Source organism: Prionailurus viverrinus, chromosome C1 (assembly GCF_022837055.1).
Source record: "Prionailurus viverrinus isolate Anna chromosome C1, UM_Priviv_1.0, whole genome shotgun sequence".
Lineage (NCBI taxonomy): Eukaryota > Metazoa > Chordata > Mammalia > Carnivora > Felidae > Prionailurus > Prionailurus viverrinus.
Window position 1 is genome coordinate 194603759 of NC_062568.1, and position 17287 is coordinate 194621045.

The 17287-nt window shown below is 56.7% G+C and overlaps 1 protein-coding gene across 4 annotated transcripts in view; it reads right to left on the reverse strand.

Annotated features, from left to right (window-relative positions):
- RPS6KA1 (ribosomal protein S6 kinase A1) overlaps positions 1–17026 on the reverse strand; it is a 40549-nt gene extending 23523 nt beyond the window's left edge. The window contains exons 1-4 of one of the 4 annotated variants that reach the window (XM_047871196.1): positions 16810–17026; positions 10578–10622; positions 1920–2036; positions 1573–1654 (exon numbers count right to left, since the gene is read on the reverse strand). In XM_047871196.1, the coding sequence (XP_047727152.1) occupies positions 1573–1654; positions 1920–2036; positions 10578–10622; positions 16810–16872 (307 nt within the window). In that variant the 5' untranslated portion in view covers positions 16873–17026. Of the gene's footprint in view, positions 1–1572; positions 1655–1919; positions 2054–2898; positions 3193–4717; positions 4890–10577; positions 10623–16809 lie in introns of those variants that run through there. The other 3 variants (XM_047871197.1, XM_047871198.1, XM_047871194.1) reach the window with 3 other exon arrangements.
- Positions 17027–17287: the final 261 nt, after the last annotated feature.

Sequence of the window (17287 nt, forward strand, 5' to 3'; positions counted from 1 at the left end):
ATCCCTCTCGCCCTATCTCTCCCCCCAGCCCCCATCAAAGGCCATCCAATCCAGCCAATCTCAGCAACCTGTTTTGTCCTGTGTGCCCTTAGCCTCTGCCCCTGAGGTTCCCCCTGGGATGCCTGTACCAGACCCTTCCTCACCTGGCACAAAAATCCCTAATTCCAGTCTGGGGGGATGGAGAGAACAGTCACTTGGGAGCTAGTTAGGCAAAATCATTGGGCCTAAAATTCAGACTCGTGTGTCTGAGCAGACACCCCCACATACTTTTTTTTTTTTTTTTTTTTTAAAACAAATGAAAGTCCCTAGGCATTCTGATCACCAGCAGGTTCTTCTTTGACTCAGCTTAGGCCTCGTCTCCTCCAGGAAGTCTTCCTTAAACTGCCAAGCTAAATTAGGGCCCTCTCTCCTGCAGGGCTCGTGCTTGCCCCTTCAGAGCACTTTTTGCCTTCTATTTTAATTTTTTCGTTTCCCTTGCCAGGTGTGGCACGGACCATGCTGGAGTTAACTATTCCTGCCACTGTTGGCCAAATATACCTTACATTTTTTACACTTTTGCTCGGGCCAACAGCTCTTCCTTCCTGGGGAACCCTCCCTCTACTATTTTCATTCTGGAGAACTCCTCACTGGTCCTTCAAGGCACAGCTCAAATGGCTACTCCTTCGGTGAGGCTGCAACCCACTCTCCCCTGGGCTTCTCACTCACAGCACCAAGCGCACCACGCTGCAGGGTCAACACAGCCACTCCCGCCCCAGCCTGGGGACCTTCACAGCAGTGACCAAGTCCTTCATCCTTTTCCCTCATGGCTCCCATCACCCCTGCTGGGGAATGACTTCCACCCCTACCAGCCTGGCCTTAGGGCACCAAAACCACAGTACCCCACAGACAGCACTTTATGGGCCACGTGACCCCTAAAGTCCCTAAGGCCAACACTTCTGATCCTCCCTCCCTCCCCTCAGCCAGGGCCTACTCCACCTGGTCAGGGTCACTGCCAGCCCAGAGTCCACCACCAACCACAGCAATATACTTTGTGAGCCGTGGAATTCTAGACCTGGCCTTGGGCTCCCTTCTGAACCTCCCTGCTGTCCATCTCTGTGGCCCTGCCTCAACTCACTCTCTCCTGCCTGCCCTAGCTGCTTGCCTGGACTCCCTGCCTCTTCCCCAACACCTTTCTCCACCCTGAGAGGTCTCCCTCATGAAGCAACTCTGCCCAAGTAACCTGAGTACCAGGGGTGTAAAGGCCCCTGCCACAAACATACTGCACTCACCCCCTGCCTCCTTCCAGACATTCACCTTCAGCTATGGTAATTGGTGGCTGGCTTGGGGGTGGGGGAGGGGAAGGATGCGGTTATTCCCCAGAAGTCTTTTCTTCGAAAGGGACCCTGTCTTTGCAATGGGGTGGGATAGGGAGTAAGGGGTGGCTGAGGACAGGCCTGTTTCTCTACCTTCAGACCAGGTACTCCTGGAGATAGAACTGCCTTCTCCGTCAGACCCAACACCTTGAGAGCTGGGCTGTCTCCCACCATCTTGGGCCCAGTCTGGGCTCTGCATGGGGAGGGGACCTCCACTCACCTTTCAGCGTTGCCTTCTTTAGTACCTTCATGGCATACAGGTGCCCACTGTCAGGTCGGGTGATCTTCCGCACCAGGAAGACCTGAGAAAGCAGTGGGGAAAAAGCAGAGGACAAGCTGGGGAGGGGGGCCGAGCCCATCAGCTTCCATCCTCCAGGGCACAGGCTGACCTCTGACGTCCCCGAGTCCCAGGTTGACCTTTTGCCCTCTCTGGGTACCAAGGTGACCTCCTGTCCTCCCCTCAGACCCACCAACCCTTGCCCTCAGATCCTGAGCCCCGGGGTGACCCCTCATCCCCACCTCTGACATGACCAGTGCTGCCCTCCCAGTTGTGGGCTCAGAACTCACTTTGCCAAAGGATCCCTGGCCCAGAACCTTGAGCAGCTCAAAATGGGATGGGTCGGCCTTCTCAGAGCCAGCCTTGACGTGGTGCGTGATGGAGATCTCCTTGAGGATGCCCTCATCCTGATAGAGGGATAGAGCTGGTGGGCATGGTGGGTTTCATCCGGGCCAGCCGGGGGAATGGTCCCCATCCAAGCCCGCTCCCACTAGACCTCAGCAGACAGGGCCCTGCCAGCAGCACCAGACAGCTATGCTGAAGGGGCCAGCCTCCTGGCTCATCAATACCAAAAGGGCCTCTAGGGCCGTGGAGGGTAAACTACCAAGGTGCTGAGTCAGGTGAGGCACTGCTCCTCTTGCTCCAGCTGTGCTGGCCTGGAGAGGCCCAAAGGGATGCCCAGGCACAGCCAGGTGGAGCCAACCCCAGGCTCTGGCTGAGGCCCAAAGCTCTGTGCAGGCCCTCCCTGTGGGGCTCCCCTCCCCTGCTGCAAAGGTTTTGGTTCTGCCACAATAGGAAGTAGAGTTTGTGCTCAGACTGGGGAGGTAGAGCTGGGCTTTTGTTCCTGGTCAGAATGGATGACAGGACCCTTCTGGCCAGAGGGACAGGGCTGAGATGCACAGGGACCCAAAAGTCACCAGAGGCTCCCCCGGCCAACCCAAGTGCCAGTCTGGGGTAGAAAGGAGCAGAGCCCAGAGACTCCACGATTCACCCATAGAAACTTCCTTCATAGAAGTCTACTGAAAACCCCTTGCCCGGTCTTAGCTGTTCTAGGACCCTTCTGCCCTCCCTCCAATCTGCTGGTATTGCCCTAGAGCCCCGAAGTGCCTCCTCACTTCCCTAGGAACCAAACCTGGGCAGGCTCCAGTCATCCAGCAGGGCCAGGCCTGGGCTTGGAGAGTCCACAGCCAACTGAGGCCAAACTGGCTGCCCAGGCACCTGCTCCAAGGGCCACAGCCAGGCCAAGACCAGACATCTGGGCACACTCACCGAGTCCTGCCTGGGGCCAGAGCCAGGGCCAGGGGCAGGCAGAGAGGTTTGGCTGATCCTGGGCCGCTGCTTCCTGGGCAGCCAGGGGAGCAGGGCCCAGAGCCGCAAGCGGGGCGGCTTGGGATCCTGCTCCATTCGCCCGGCAGGGCCGAGGCACCATGGCAGGAGCAGGCAGCGTCAGGGGCTGCCTCGGAGGTGGCCAGGCCCAAGGCGGATGTGCAGGGTGAGGGCGGGGGCTGGGCCCTGCTCAGGGCCGCCAATCACTCAGGGCCTGTGGTTTCCCAGCTCCAGGCCTACAATCTCACCACGTTCCCTTCCTCTCTTTTCCCCCCTCCCCACTGCCTGAGGGCTGCCCTCAGGCCCTTCCCCCCAACCCTCCTTGTGGGTCCCAAAGGGAAAGCCCCAGGCCAACCCAGCTGCTGAGGGGTAGACAGGTACCCAACAGGCAAAGACAGACACCCAACATGTAGAGGCAGATAAAGAGGCTCACGCAACAGGCAGAGGCAGGCATCAATAGGTAAAGACAGATGAAGGTGGGCATCTAACAGGCAGAGACGCATGCCCACAAAGCAGGGATGGATAGGGACACATGCCCAGCAAGGGGAGGTAGGAAGAATACATATCCAACAAGTACCCAACAAGCAGAGGCAGGAGGGAACTCATATTTAACAAGCAGAGGTGCATGGGGACACATATCCAACAGGCAGAGACAGATGGGGACCCAACAGGCAGAGGCAGATGGGGGCTTGCATCCAACAGGTGGAGACAGATGGGACACGTACTCAACAGGCAGAGACAGAAGGGGACACAACCCAACAGGCACCCGACATGTGAGATGTACCCAACAGGTGAAGATAGGCACTCATCAAATGGAGACAGAAACAGGAACAGAAGCAGGTGGGTGGCAGAAAGAGACAGTGAGGCCCAAGTAGACTGACAGATACCCAAGCCATACACACAGGCAGGAAAGACATGCAGAAAGTCAGACCCTGGACTCAATGGCAGAGCTCTGGGTTCTTGCTGGTCTGCCAGGGGGTGGGAAAAGAGGTGCAGAGACATCACCTGCAAACACCCAGCGCTGGGGGGGACAGTCCAACATTTGTGGCAGACACACCTCTGAGGTCTCTTCCTACGCCAGGGCCCTGGACTAAGATAGTGGACTGAGAGGAACATCTTCTGAATGCAATTCGATGGCTTTGACTCTGATCCAAATTTCCCAAAAGCTGTTATCCCCATTTCAGAAACAGGAAACCGAGGCCCAGAGGACAGTGACTCACCCAGGCCGAAAGTGAACCAGTGGCAGAGCAGGCTTAAACTCAAATCCTTCCTCCAGTTACTGCCTGGCCTGGGGTCAGCGGGCCTCAAGTGCCAGGAAAGGGTGGGCAGGTAAGTCAGTCAGAGCCCTGCCCTGCCCATCCAAGCCCACCCCCTCCCTCAGTACTGGGGTTGGTCCAGGGACTTCCCATTCTAGGTCTAGACCCTGACAGGCACAGCCCCATCTTCAGGGGACCTTGAACAGTCACAAAAGCTGCAGCTCTAAGAAGCTGCATGCTAATCAGGCCCCTGAGTATAACCCTGTGTGGGACAGGCAGAAAGCCTGGCTCAGAGAGGGGCTGAGGTGAGCCAAAGCCACACAGCAACCCTTGCCCACCCCGCCCTGAGGTTTGAGCCTCCACTTGCCTGTCTGCCTCTGAGAACACTCCCTCGGGACAGAAGCAGTCACCCGGAAACCCCAGGGGACAGAGCCACTCCCAAACCCATTCCTTGCCCAGGGTCATGGTGACAGACGCTGCTGGAGGCAGGCCAACCCTCTGCTCACCTTTCTGGGACAGGGGAGTGAGTCTCTCTCAACCCTGGGGAAATCTGCCGGGGTCTGCATGGTGGGGCTCAAGCCGGTGGCCAGAGGGCCCTGTTACTCGTCTACTTCTGCTTTTTCAGCCTTCCCGGCCCAGAAGGCAGGGTCCCTGACCCCCTCCTTCTCACTTCCCCCTCTGCAGGGAGGAGGGACAGAAGATGGGTCAGGCTCCCCTGCTGAGGAGGGGACATTGTAGACCCCAAGCCCATGACTCCGGGGGGGCCCAGGGATAAATCCTTCCTCGACTCCTCTGATCCTAAGGAGGGGAGACTAGAACACAGATAAAAGTCACAAAGCAATGAGGTAGCGATACATTGGGCATCCCAGCACCTGCAAACATCCCCTTGAGAGAATGTGGAGCAGAAGTCAGCAAGGCCAGACTCTGAATGCCCCAGCCCAGAGTGCAGGAGCTTCTTCCCCCCATAGTGACCTTCCTATGGCTGGGCCCACCCAAAATGGCAGCCCACAGCACAGGCAGCACCGCCCCCAGCCCTGCCTTGCAGAAGCCCGCCAGTCCAGGGCCCTGGGATGGGCGGGGGTGGGGGTGGGGGGGGCAAAAGGGCCTAGCAAGGACCTCACAGAAGTCTGAGAGAAGGAGCAGGTAGCAGTAGGGCAGGGGTTGACCAGGCCCAGCCCCCTTCCACGTGGCCTGGCCGCACCAGTCCCACCAGTACACCCACAGGAACTGGCACGCCCACAAATATAAACAGGCTGATGATCGGAAACCATTTCCACAGACATGTGGAAACACACGCTCCCACGTACACACGGACTTCCCCTTCCAGTCCTCAAAGGGGCTCCAACGACAGCCTGATGACGGCCTGCCGCGGGTTGTGAAAGACGTCTCCTTAGACAGCTCGCTGTACCCAGCTTCTGCAGGCAGGGGTCTGGAGGATGGGACGGCCCTGGGAGCCCCAAAGTGCTCTGGGCCAGAGCCAGCTGGGCCCCCCACCAACCCTCAAATCCCTCAGAAGCAAAGGAAGACTCTGTGGCCAGCAGGGTACAGGAAGGGGCAACAGGAAGGAAACAGTCTCAGAGCTGCCTTCGCTGAAGGGTATGTGCTGGGGCTGTGAGGCCTCTGGTGGCAGGAGTGGGGGAGGACAGGCACCAGACCACATCCCTTGGTCCCTGCCCCATTCCCCACTATAGATACTTCCTCTTATCTACTTCCTCCCACAGGGCAGCTGGGAGAGAAGCCCAGAGCCCCCTGGCCTGATCCCTGGTCCCCAGGATCCCCACCCCAGGCCTCCCTCCACCAGCTGGAGCCCAGCTGCCAATTCTGGCTGTAACGGACACCCACAGCCCCTTCCCCGGCTGGCAGTATAGGCAGGGCCTCCCAGGCCCGCCCCCTCTGAGAGGACAGAGAGCTCTGGCTATGTCTCCTAGCAGGCCTCTGGGGAGGTGAGGAGGGGGCCACAGTTCCCAGGTGGCCTTGCTGCACTGGGCCAGGCCTGGCATGAGTGACGACGAGAACTGTGCTCCTTACAAACTGAGCAAATACTGCACCAGGGTCATCCTTTCCTTCAGCCTCTACCGGTATGGGTTCTGCCAGGCCCTGTGCCTTAGCTCCGAGGCAGATACTGTCACCCCATTCCAGAGATGCGAAAACTGGACTCAGAAAGTGACTTGCCCAAGGCCACATAGCTAGAAAGGGGGACTGAAGCCTACACTCAAGCGTTTCATTATCACCCTCCCTGCGAGCCTATTTCCCCTTTAGGCATCGCTCACAGATACTGGGCTCCTCCTCGGTCCCCAAGCCAGGAAGCCAATCGGAGGAGGGCACAGACTCAAGCCTTGTTCTCAGGCAGCTCTTGAAAATATACAACAAAACATGGGGCGCCTGGGTGGCTCAGTCGGTTAGGCGGCCGACTTCGGCTCAGGTCATGATCTCGCGGTCCGTGAGTTCGAGCCCCGCGTCGGGCTCTGTGCTGACAGCTCAGAGCCTGGAGCCTGTTTCAGATTCTGTGTCTCCCTCTCTCTGACCCTCCCCCGTTCATGCTCTGTCTCTCTCTGTCTCAAAAATAAATAAATGTTAAAAAAAAAATTTTTTTTTTTAAATATATATATAACAAAACACAACTCTCAGGCTGCAGTGGAGGTGCTGTAGGTGCCCAGAGGCAGTAACTATCTGCCTAGGGTGAGGTCCCAAAGTACCTTCCACAGGGAGGGCGGTCCAGCTAAACCCTGAGAATGAATAGGAGTTGGCCAGGCAGAAAAGAGGAAAAAAAGACACTCCATGTAGAGAGGGACCAGCATGAAACGGCTGAAGCCAGGAGTACAGGGTAGGAAGTTAAGAACTGTCCACTCATTAGCTGAATGCTACCAGGCGAATTCACTTCCCTGTCTGAGCCTCAGTCTCCCCCTCTGTAAAGCAGAGGTTAAAACTAAATGTTCAACCCTCGGAAGGCTGTTGCAAATAAAGCGGGCCACAGAGACAAAGGGATGTTGTAAACAGGACTTCTCCCTTGATAAGATGGGCAGTCTTCCTGCTGCAGAGTTCCCTCGGGCAGTCCGAAGGGACACAGCCCAGCCACGTGGTTCCAGGACCTGGGAGGGTGGGCTAGCCTACCCTGGCCAGTCCAAGGGAAGTTCCCCCCCAACACCTGAGGCTTCCAAGGCTCCCCGAAGTCCACAGTCACATCCTGCTTGTGCTCCGGCCAGGGTAGCATGAGGGATCCGGGATGGATCAGGGTTTCATAAACAGGAAGAGAGGAGGGGAGGGGGGAAATGCTCAGCTCTCAAAATAGACCTGCAGGCGCTTCAAAGGGGTCCAGCTCCGGAGATAGCCGGGGGAGGGGGCCTGGGATGCCTCGTCCACTGTCATGGAGGGAGGGAGGGTGAGTGGAGCCCCAGTGTGCCTGAGGGCACCAGGTGCACAAGGGCGCGGAAGGGATCCGGGGGCTCTTGCCCTAGACTGCTGTCTATACTATGGCTGCTAAAACCCCAATCCCCCTTTCTGCCTAAAATAAATAAAATAAACACGCATTACACCAAACTTGGGGGGCCTGGCTGGCTCAGTTGGTGCAGCGGGCAACTCTTGATCTCGGGGTTGTGAGTGAGAGCCCCACATTGGGTGTAGAGATTACTTAAAAATAAAATCTTTAAGGAAAAAAACAATCACCCCAAACTTTGTGGGATTAATTTATGCCATGTCACATTCCCTCCTCCAGGTGGCCCTGAGGGGTGGACCCTATTCTTCTTTTATAGGAAAAGCACCTGACCCCCAGAAGGGCAAATCACTTGCCCAAGTTCTACAGCAAACAAGAAAGAGGGGCAGGATTCTGACTTCAGAACACCTGACTCCCAAGTGCCTCTTCTCGTCTCCTCTCTGCCTGGAAGGCCCGATTCTCTCTGGCGCTGCCGAATCCTGCTTTTCGAGGCCCAGCCAAGTGCCAGTTCTGCAGAGAAGGTGGCCTGGTGCCCTACAGCCCACCACAGCTCTCCTTCCTCTGCCACACACAGCAGTGACCATCCATGTGGTCCATGCTCAGCCCTGAGCGCAGATGCCCCTGGCTGGGCTCCCCAGGATGTGCTCATCTTACCATGTCACCGGGAGAAATGTGGGTACCTGGAAAGTGCCCAAAATGGGGCCTGGCACAGAATGGAGATTCTCTGTGCCTACAGTCATGTTCTTCCCCATCACAGTGCCCACCATACAGCTTTCCCGTCTCCACCCTCTCCCTAAGTCTGCAAGCTCCCTGGGGCTGGGGGTATTAACCTCATTTCAGGGTCCCCTAGTGCCGCTGCAAGGTGCACCAAAAGTCTGATGAAGCAAAGGATAAACTGGCCTGCTGCCCCTTCATTCCACTGCACAAAGCGATGAGGTCCTGACCACGGGCTGAGCGCCCCCTGGTGTGTGGAGCCCAGAAGTGGGCAATGGGGATACTGTGAGGTTCTAGGGGCAACAGAAAAGATAGATGAAGCAGATGCCTGGAAATGGTGGAACCTGGGATCACAGGGATCCAATATGCCCCCTCTTCAGCACGCAGCGTTCTCTGGGCTGGGAGAAGTGTGAGCTCTGTGGTCAAGCAAGACCTGACTCCATTGCTCACCAGCTATGTGACCTTGGGCCTCAATTTTCTCATCTGTAAAATGGGGACGGTAACAATTTCTGTATCAGGGGTGTTGTAAAAACTAAACGCAAAGCTCCTGGTATGTGTTAAGCTCTTTCTATCCCTTAAAGTGGCATTCAAAGCTCTCCTTGCCTATCCATCTCCAGCCTTGTCTCTCTTCCCATCCCGGGGTCTTCTGCCAGAGAGCAAGGGTCACAGGCTTGGGATCAAATGTAGGTTACCTGGCGGGGTAAGCTCCCACTCTTTCCCAACAAGCCCCTCTAGCTCCTGAGGTGAGAAGCTATACTTACCCCCTGCTCCCCCAAAGCTGCAAGCTCTTCTGCAACCCCCAGAACTTAAGCCCCAAGATCTGAACATCCTGGTTCTTCTTTGAACCCCTTCATTTTGTTACTAAGCAACTAGCAAGCGCTACTTTGTGGGTGGAGATTCTCCAGATGTGGGGCCGAGGCAAACCAAGGGACCCAGTCCCCTACCACTTGGTCTGGCCTCTGGTGGCCAAGGTGGCCACAGTAACCATCAGAGGAGGGGGAAGAAGCCTACTGATCTTACCTTGCCCTATCCTGGGAAGCTCAGCTCCCTTATCTTAGGAGGATGAGATAAGACAAACATCTGGACCAGCCCTGAGTCTATTTCAAAGGTCAAGCTTACGGCAGGTGTAGTGCCCAGGCCAACCCAGATGTAGAGGGTGTGGCCACTGGAGGGAACTGAAGCTGAGTGCTCACACTGCTGGTGCTGAAATCAGTGTGCCAGGCAGTTACCACCTCATCTGTCCTTCCCATCACTCTTGTGAGGTAGATACCATTATCCCCAATTTACAGATGAGGAAACGGAGACTCAGAAGGGAGAAGACCTCTGGCCAAATGGTGAGGGTGGAACCAGGACTTGAACGGTCTGCTCTACTGCCAGAACCCATCCTCTGTCCTGCCCAAGCAACTTCCAAAGCACCCCTACCCCAGCCAGTAGTTCTGGAACCTCACAGCTCCTGAAAACTGGGCCCAGAGATGAGAAAGCCCAGCCCAGAAAGCACAAAGGACCCACCCAAGGTCACACAACTGTCACCCAGCCCCTGGTGCTTTTGTCAACACACAAAACCAGGAACAGGGGTTGAAGGGCTAAAGGGAGGTGCCCAGGGAAGCAAAGATAGTAGGGGTGAGGGAACCAGCCCAGGGCTGGGAGATGGGAACCCAGAGAAATGGCCGATGGGCCACAGGCCAGGCACTGGGCCCTGGTTAGACATGAGAGGCCACCAGATTCCCTTCCTTCATGTACCAGCACCATATGCCCAGATGATTCCAGGCCTTCATGAAAGCCCAGCTGATCTGAGCCTCTCCCATCACCCCGTCAGCCCTTTCCTTACTTCTGTGAGTGAATAAACCAAGGAAGTGGCCTGAGTAATGAGAAGCCAGAGTTCTAGCCTGGGTTCTGCTCCTGACCCTGTCTGGGCTGCAGTCCCCTCACCTAAGAAATAGGAAGGTTGAGGGGCACCTGGCTGGCTCAGTCGGTAGAGCATGTGACTCTTAATCTTGAAATTGTAAGTTCAAGCCCCACGGTGGGTGTGAGATTACTTAAAAAAAAATAGTCTTGAAAAAAAAAAGACAGAAATAGGAAGGTTGGAACAAGTGATCTCTGTGCACAGGGTCACCTCGAGGATTCCGTGGGACCAGAGAGGAAGGCTGAGCTGGGCAGGCCTCCCTCCTCCTCCAAAGCCATGCAAATGGTCCCTTGCTCAGGGTGCCTGCCTTGGTCCTCACCTTGGACGGCTGCAGTCCAGCTTCTTCCCCCGAGGCCTGTCCATTCTGGAAAAGAAAAGGGAGATAGGGAAACATTACCAGGACTTACCAGTGTGGGACAGAGCGAAAACAGACCCTGCCAGAACCCATGCTCATGGCTGCCCCCAGTAGCTAGGGAGGCCATGTAGGCAGGGGCCCTCTACCTCCATTTTCACTGTAAGGGCACAGGTATCAAGTGCCCTCCTGGGACAGTCCCTCACCAGCATTTCCCAATCCTCCCTCCCTTGTGCTCTCTGCCTAGCAAACCCCTCATCTTTGAAGACTGAGCTTAAATGTCACCTCCCCCCAGTGAGAAGGAAAAGACGTGTGTGGCTCCCAGCTCTGCCGGAGACAAACTGCGTGATTCTGTACCAAATAACCAACAGCAAGAGGCCTCAGTCCCCTGACCTGTAACATGGGGATAGTCACACCCACCTCCCAGAATTGCTGCAGGGATGTAAGGGGACAAAGTCTGGGAAAGTCCAGCCTGGAGATGGTGGCTACCCTGTCCTTGCCCCACTCTGGGACTCCTTCCCTGTCCTTGCCAGGCAGAATTGCTGCTGCCCCACTGTGCCCCTGCGTTCCTTCACTGTACCATATGCCACGCTGCAGGGACTATTTACACATAGGCTCGCCCTTTCTAATAAACGGGGAGTCCTGGGAGGACAGAGATTAGGACTTGGTGCTAACAGCTGCTCTCTTCTAAGCCCCTGCCACATGCCAGGCCCTGGGCTCGCTGCCTCACACCTGTGGTACCGTTAAATCCTCATGACCTGGGAGGTAGGCCCCGGCCCCATTTGGCAGAAGAAGAAACTGAGGTTCAGAGGGGCGTATGATGGCACCTAAGGTCACATAACTGGTAAGTGGGGATTCAAAATCTGGTCTCTGACACCCAGGAGGTGCTCAAAAAAAAAAAAAAAAGGTCTGCTGAAAAGGAGCCCACACCCCAGCGGGGGAACTACCTGTAGAGAGGCGGGCAATGGGCCACTTTCTGGGTAGTCCTGCTTTTTCCATCCCCTAGACTTCGCCCTCAGGGGTACACCAAACCCAGCCCATCCCTTTCCTGTGTGATATGAGGTGAGTAACCAGGCCTTGGGAAGCAGAAAGGAGCTGTCCCCACCCCTCTTGGCAAGCAAAAGTGTGGTGAGGCAGACAGAGGCTCCTACCGGTAGCAAGACCCAGCCTAGGGCAGGTCAGGACTTTGGAACCAGGGGCTGGGTCCACAGGGCAGCTGTGGCTTTGCTTGGCAGAAGCAGGCACAGCTGTGCTCTGCCCATTACATAATCTCCCTGCTCCTGGAGCAGCTCCTCCCTGCCGCTCCCAGGACATCCTGCCCCCGTGAGCCTCTTTAATGCCCCCAGTCATCCCCAGGGACCACTGTTCTGCAGGCCCCTCCACACACACATACATATACATGCTGTCCTCTTTCAGTGACCTGGGGAGAGGGCTGGGTTGATCAGGGCCAGGGAGGAGGGGTGGGGTGCACGGTGCATTTATATATTGAGTTCCATTTCACCCAGCATTCTAGACTCTTGACATAATTCCACAATTATGGAAATGTGGAATCCACAGATGGTCACAACAGCCTACATGCACACCAGCCCCCTGCCTTCCCCATTCCAAACCCCTATCCTTCCTAAAACTCAACTGTGACCCTTGCACTTGAGCAATCAACTCTCTTGGTGATTCACTCCTTATTGAGAACCTTCTATGTACCAGCCCCCAAACCCTTCCATGACTTCTCACTGTCTATAGAACAAAGACCCAGCTTCTTGGCATGACATCCAAGGCCATCATCCCAACTGCCCAACACAGGTGATTAGTATGTGGGTTCTAGAACCTGAACTTCTGAGTTCAAATTCTGGCTTCTACTGCTGCATGACCCTGAGGTTATTTCATTTCTCAGCGCTTCAGTTTCCTCATCTGTGGAATGGGGATAAAAGTAATGTATCTCACTGGGTGGCTGTAAGAAGCAAACAAAATAATGCCTATAAATATCTACACCTGACACATAACTGGTTCACAAACAATAGCCATTATTATTACTGGGCCCTCTTCTTGAGCTTAACTGAATGACCTGGGACCTTGAGAAGACCAGCTTGTTTCATAGCCCCAAGCCATCTTCATGGTGGCTCCTAATACCAAGAAAACCCTTCCTGCTTTGTCCCTTTGGCAAATTCCTGGTCTTCTTTCAGGCCTCACTTCCAATGTCCTCTTCTCTGTTCACAAAGCCTCAAGTCCTTTCCTCCCTCCTCTGGGCCCCACAGCACCGAGCAAGCCATAGGTTAACTCAGGAAGAAGCATAGCTTATCCATCATTACCTCCCTAGCACCCAGCTCAGGGTCCAGAGCACGGTTTGTCAAATGAAAGCTCGGCTCAGTAAAGAGAGCAAGAAGGCCAGAGCAGGGTCTATTACTCCTATTTTTCAGATGAAGCTCAGAGAGTTAAGGGACTTACATGAGGTCCCTCGGCTAGCATGTGACAGACATGGGGCCATAACCCAAAGTCACATGGCTGCAAGCCTAAATCCCCAATGAGGGGTGTGATGAGGTCATGGATGTACCCAGAAGTGTGGGCTTCCTGAGCAGTATCCTGCATGATTCAAGGAACCCCACAGGCCCTGTTTGGCTGCCTCCAGCCCCAGGGTCTCTGGCCTGGGTGTCATCCTTATGGAACCCCATGCCTGTAACAGCTGATGCACAAGTCTTCTAGAAGGGGATAGGCAGCCCTGGAGAAAGGACTGGGAGTGCAAAGAGACCACAGGTGAGTATCCCCCCCCCCCCCCCCCGCCCCACCCAAGCCAGGGTCCTGAGAAGGCAGGGTCCAAGTGCCTCTCTGGCCTTACTACTGCACAGACGGTGGAGAGAACACAGTTCTGCAGCAATGAAGACATACTGCTAATCCCAGCTCTGCCAGCCACACACTCTGACCTTGGGTCTGTCATATCACTTCTCTGACCCTCAGTTTTCTCATCTGTATTACGAAGCCAGGTCTGTCTTGTTCACAGCCGCACTGTTGCTTAGCATAGAACTTGTCACGTGACAGTACTCAATAAATATTTGCTGAATGAATGAGTAAATGAATGAAAGGGGACAATGATCTTGACCTTGCAGAATACTAATGAAAGACCTTGTCTAAAACATCTGGTATAGGAAGGGTTCTCTGACCTCTCCTACTCTCCCTGCTCTTCCTCAGACAGCACTGTTCATAGGAGTGCTCTAAGGCCCCCAGACCACTGTGCCCCCTCCCCAGAACTCAGAGATGGATTCCAAAAGGCATCCTTCCTTCCCACGCAAGCAGCTCTGCCTTGAGAAGAGGGGCCCAGGGCAGCGTCTGGAGAGGCCGGGCAGCAGATGGACAAAGACAGCACGTGCCCCACAGGCAGGAAGCAGCCCCAGGAGCTGGGTTCAGAGCCCAGCACTGGCAGCCTTGCACGCTGCTGGAGGCTGGGGGCCAGGTGCCAGGGCTGGCTGGCACCACCAGCCCTCCGAAAAGGCTGGACAGAGGCCCTGCGGGACATGGAGAGTCTGCCAACATCCGGAGCCTCTCCTGGAGTACCTTCCACCTGGGCCAGTGTGATCCCAGCCCTTCCCCAACTTTGCCACCCCCACCCCCATCCCCACCCAAAAAAACTTGGTGGAAGACAGTGAGAGATCTGGGTTCCCAGTCTGTCTCTGCATTAATTCACAGGCAAGTTCTTCTCCGAGTTCAGCTGTTCCATATGAAAACGGGGGTAATAATCCCTTTTTTTTTTTTTTTTTTAAGAGGCTCTTCACCTAACACGAGGCTTGAACTCACAACCCTGAGATCAAGAGTCGCATGCTCTACTGACTGAGCCAGCCAGGCCCGGCAATAATCCCTACTTCGAGAAGTTGTTTCAAGAATTATTTTATTTTAATGAGGTGACACAAGTGAAGCAGGGTAGGTGGCACATACGGAAGCTCTGTGCACAGCAGGGCTGGGCCTAAACACAAGGTTACTGCTTTCAGCAGGGCCAGGGAAGGCCCAGGCAGAATCCTCACCCACACTTCCACCTGGGCCAGGCCCTGCCTCCCAGCAGCCCATTTTCGGCAGCGTCATGGGGAGGACAGGGCAGTCTAGATCCCAAGCCTCTGCCAAATGCCCCCACCGGCCCCTTGCCTGCCTCATTCCTGGCCGGGAGCTGGTGGCAGCGTCTGTACCTGTAGGTCAGGCTACTATATCGCTTACATGTCACCTGGCTAAGAACAGCGAGGCCCTGTTCTCCAGTGAGAACAGTCCAACCGGTGCCCTGGCTGCCCCATGGCTCCTATTACCCAAACAATAACACCCAGTCGCCTGGCACTTCCATGGAGTGGGGGAGGGGGAGAAGAGGCAACAGCGCCCAGGGCTCTGCACCTCTCAGGCCCAGGAAGCATGAAGCTAGAACCCAGCCCTGGCCACTGGAGGAACAGAGGTGCAGAGAAGCTAAGGACCGACTGAGGGTCACACAGTCTTCCCAAGGTGAAACTCTGAGAAATCATGACCCCCCCCCCCCCCCCCAATCCTAGGAAGCAAACCAGGCTTTGCCTCTTACAGAGCTCAGGTGCAGTAGTACTCAAAACTGAATTGAGTTTCCTATTTAATCCTGGTTAAGCTGGCCCCTGCCCCAGGATTCCCCAAAGGGAAGCAGGAAGTAGTGCCCTGCGCTGGGAATCAAGCTCCTGGGTGTCTGCCTTCCTACTAGTATAACCCAAGGTAAGTCCTTGGGTTAAGTCCTTCCCGGCCTACCTTCCTCTAGGGAGGCCTAAGTCTCAGGGGCATGCCAGGGCAAAGGAATCCACCTCAGAGCGCCCCCCCCCAACCTGGCCCTTATACCCCAGGGCTGCAGGGGGGGGGGGGTACTGCAGAGGGCAGTGTTCCTCACCTCAGAGGGTGAGTCAGCGAGAGAACCTCCGAGAGTCGTGCAGGGCCTGTAAAAACCCCATGGCAGGGATCCCAGAGCAATTTACTCCAAATTGCACCTTCAGGTTGGTTACCTAATCCTGCCGCGCCCACCCTCCAATAGCCAGTGTCAGCCATGACCGTCCCTTTAAAGGGGTAGCACACCTGGGGTGCTGGGGACCTGGGGTCCTCAGTCTGATCACAACCTGTGGCCCTGAGAGGCAGGGTACTTGGTGGTTGCCCCAGGTAAGAGAAGGCAGAGGAGTGGAGCTAGGCAGGGGCTAGGGACCAAAGCCAGGAGAAAATCACCTTGGCTCCTGGGCTCACTGAGGTCTTCACACCCTCTCAGTATACCCCCCACATCCCCTCTGGAAAAGGAGTGTCGCCTGCCTCCTTCCCAGCATGAGGCTGAGGGGAAAGTTTTCTCAATCTGCTGGTTCAGGGTCTTGACCTTGACCCTGAGGGTCAATGGGCACAGGAAGCACTGGCCTTCTGCATCCCAGGGCCTGGCACCACGGAATCCTCAGAGGAGGGCAGGAGCTGCTTCTGGTAGAGGTTAGGTGACAGAGGCCAAATGCCCCAGGGGCCCAGCCCTTCCTAAGCGAGGGCTCCCAAGAAAGGAGGCAGGCACCGAGGTCCTCCCTGACTCCAGGAATAATCTTCACAAGGTCTAAGGGCTTTTCCCCACTCTCTTCACAGCCTGGGGTAGGGGATACAGGTGTCCTCTGGCCCTAGCCTCGGGGCAAAGAAAACCAAGTTTCAGCCCTGGACGGGTGGTGTCACCCCACATTCCACAACTGCCAAGGGTCAAGAGGGGTAATCCTGCTAGGGTCAGCAGCGCAGACGCGGGAGCTCTTGGGGTAGGGCACTGGGAGACGTCAAGGAGAAGTGGGGTTCCCATGACCCTCTTCTCTTGGAGAATCCCAGACATCTGGCACCTCAGCCCTGCCCATCTGCTCTGATAGTGGAAGCTCCGACAGTTCCCGGTACGGGTCCTAGGTGTGTGGGGTGAGGTGGGCAGATCTCACGGCCCCGCGGGATCTTCTCTCCAGGCTAAAGGGGTCCTGGGCGCTTGGAGGAACTGTCCCTCGCACACACACACGCACACACACACACACACACACACACACACGCGCGCGCACGCGATATGGAGGGGGCTGGTGGAGCCGAAGAGAAGGCAAGTGATCGGAGTGCACTCGCGCCCTCGCGGGCGCCCGCCAGGCTGCAGCGGCTCCGCAAGCCGCCCCGCCCCTGTGGGGACCCAGGCTCGCCGGCCGCCCGCCGGCGCCCATCCTCCGCCCCGCTCACTCACCTCCGGGTCCAGCGGCACCAGCTCCATGAGCGGCCAGGGCTCCTTGAGCTGGGCGAGCGGCATCGCGCCGCCGCCGGGCCGCCCGCGCTCCTCCCGCGGCCCGGGCCGCACCGCCTCCCGGGTCCCAGGGTCCCTGGCTCTGCGCCCTCGCGCCCCCCGCCCCCCGGCGAGACCCTCACGCTCGGGCAGGGCCGCCCGCCGCCGCTGCCGCCGCGGCACTCGCACTTCGGCTCCCTCCGTCACCCGGCACCGCCGCGCCCATTGGCTACCTGCGCGAGGGGCGGGGCCGCCTAAGCCCCGCCCCAGCCCCCGCGGCGCGGCTTTCCCGGAGCGGACCCCCGCCCCCGGCGCGCGGGAGCGTTGGCCCCGCCTCTACCGCGAGCCCCTGGCCGGTGCTCTGCTACGCCTTAGAAGAGGCCTTCCTGACTCCTCCCTCCCAAACCTTGTCCTTCCTTACGGACCACGCCAGGGTCATCTG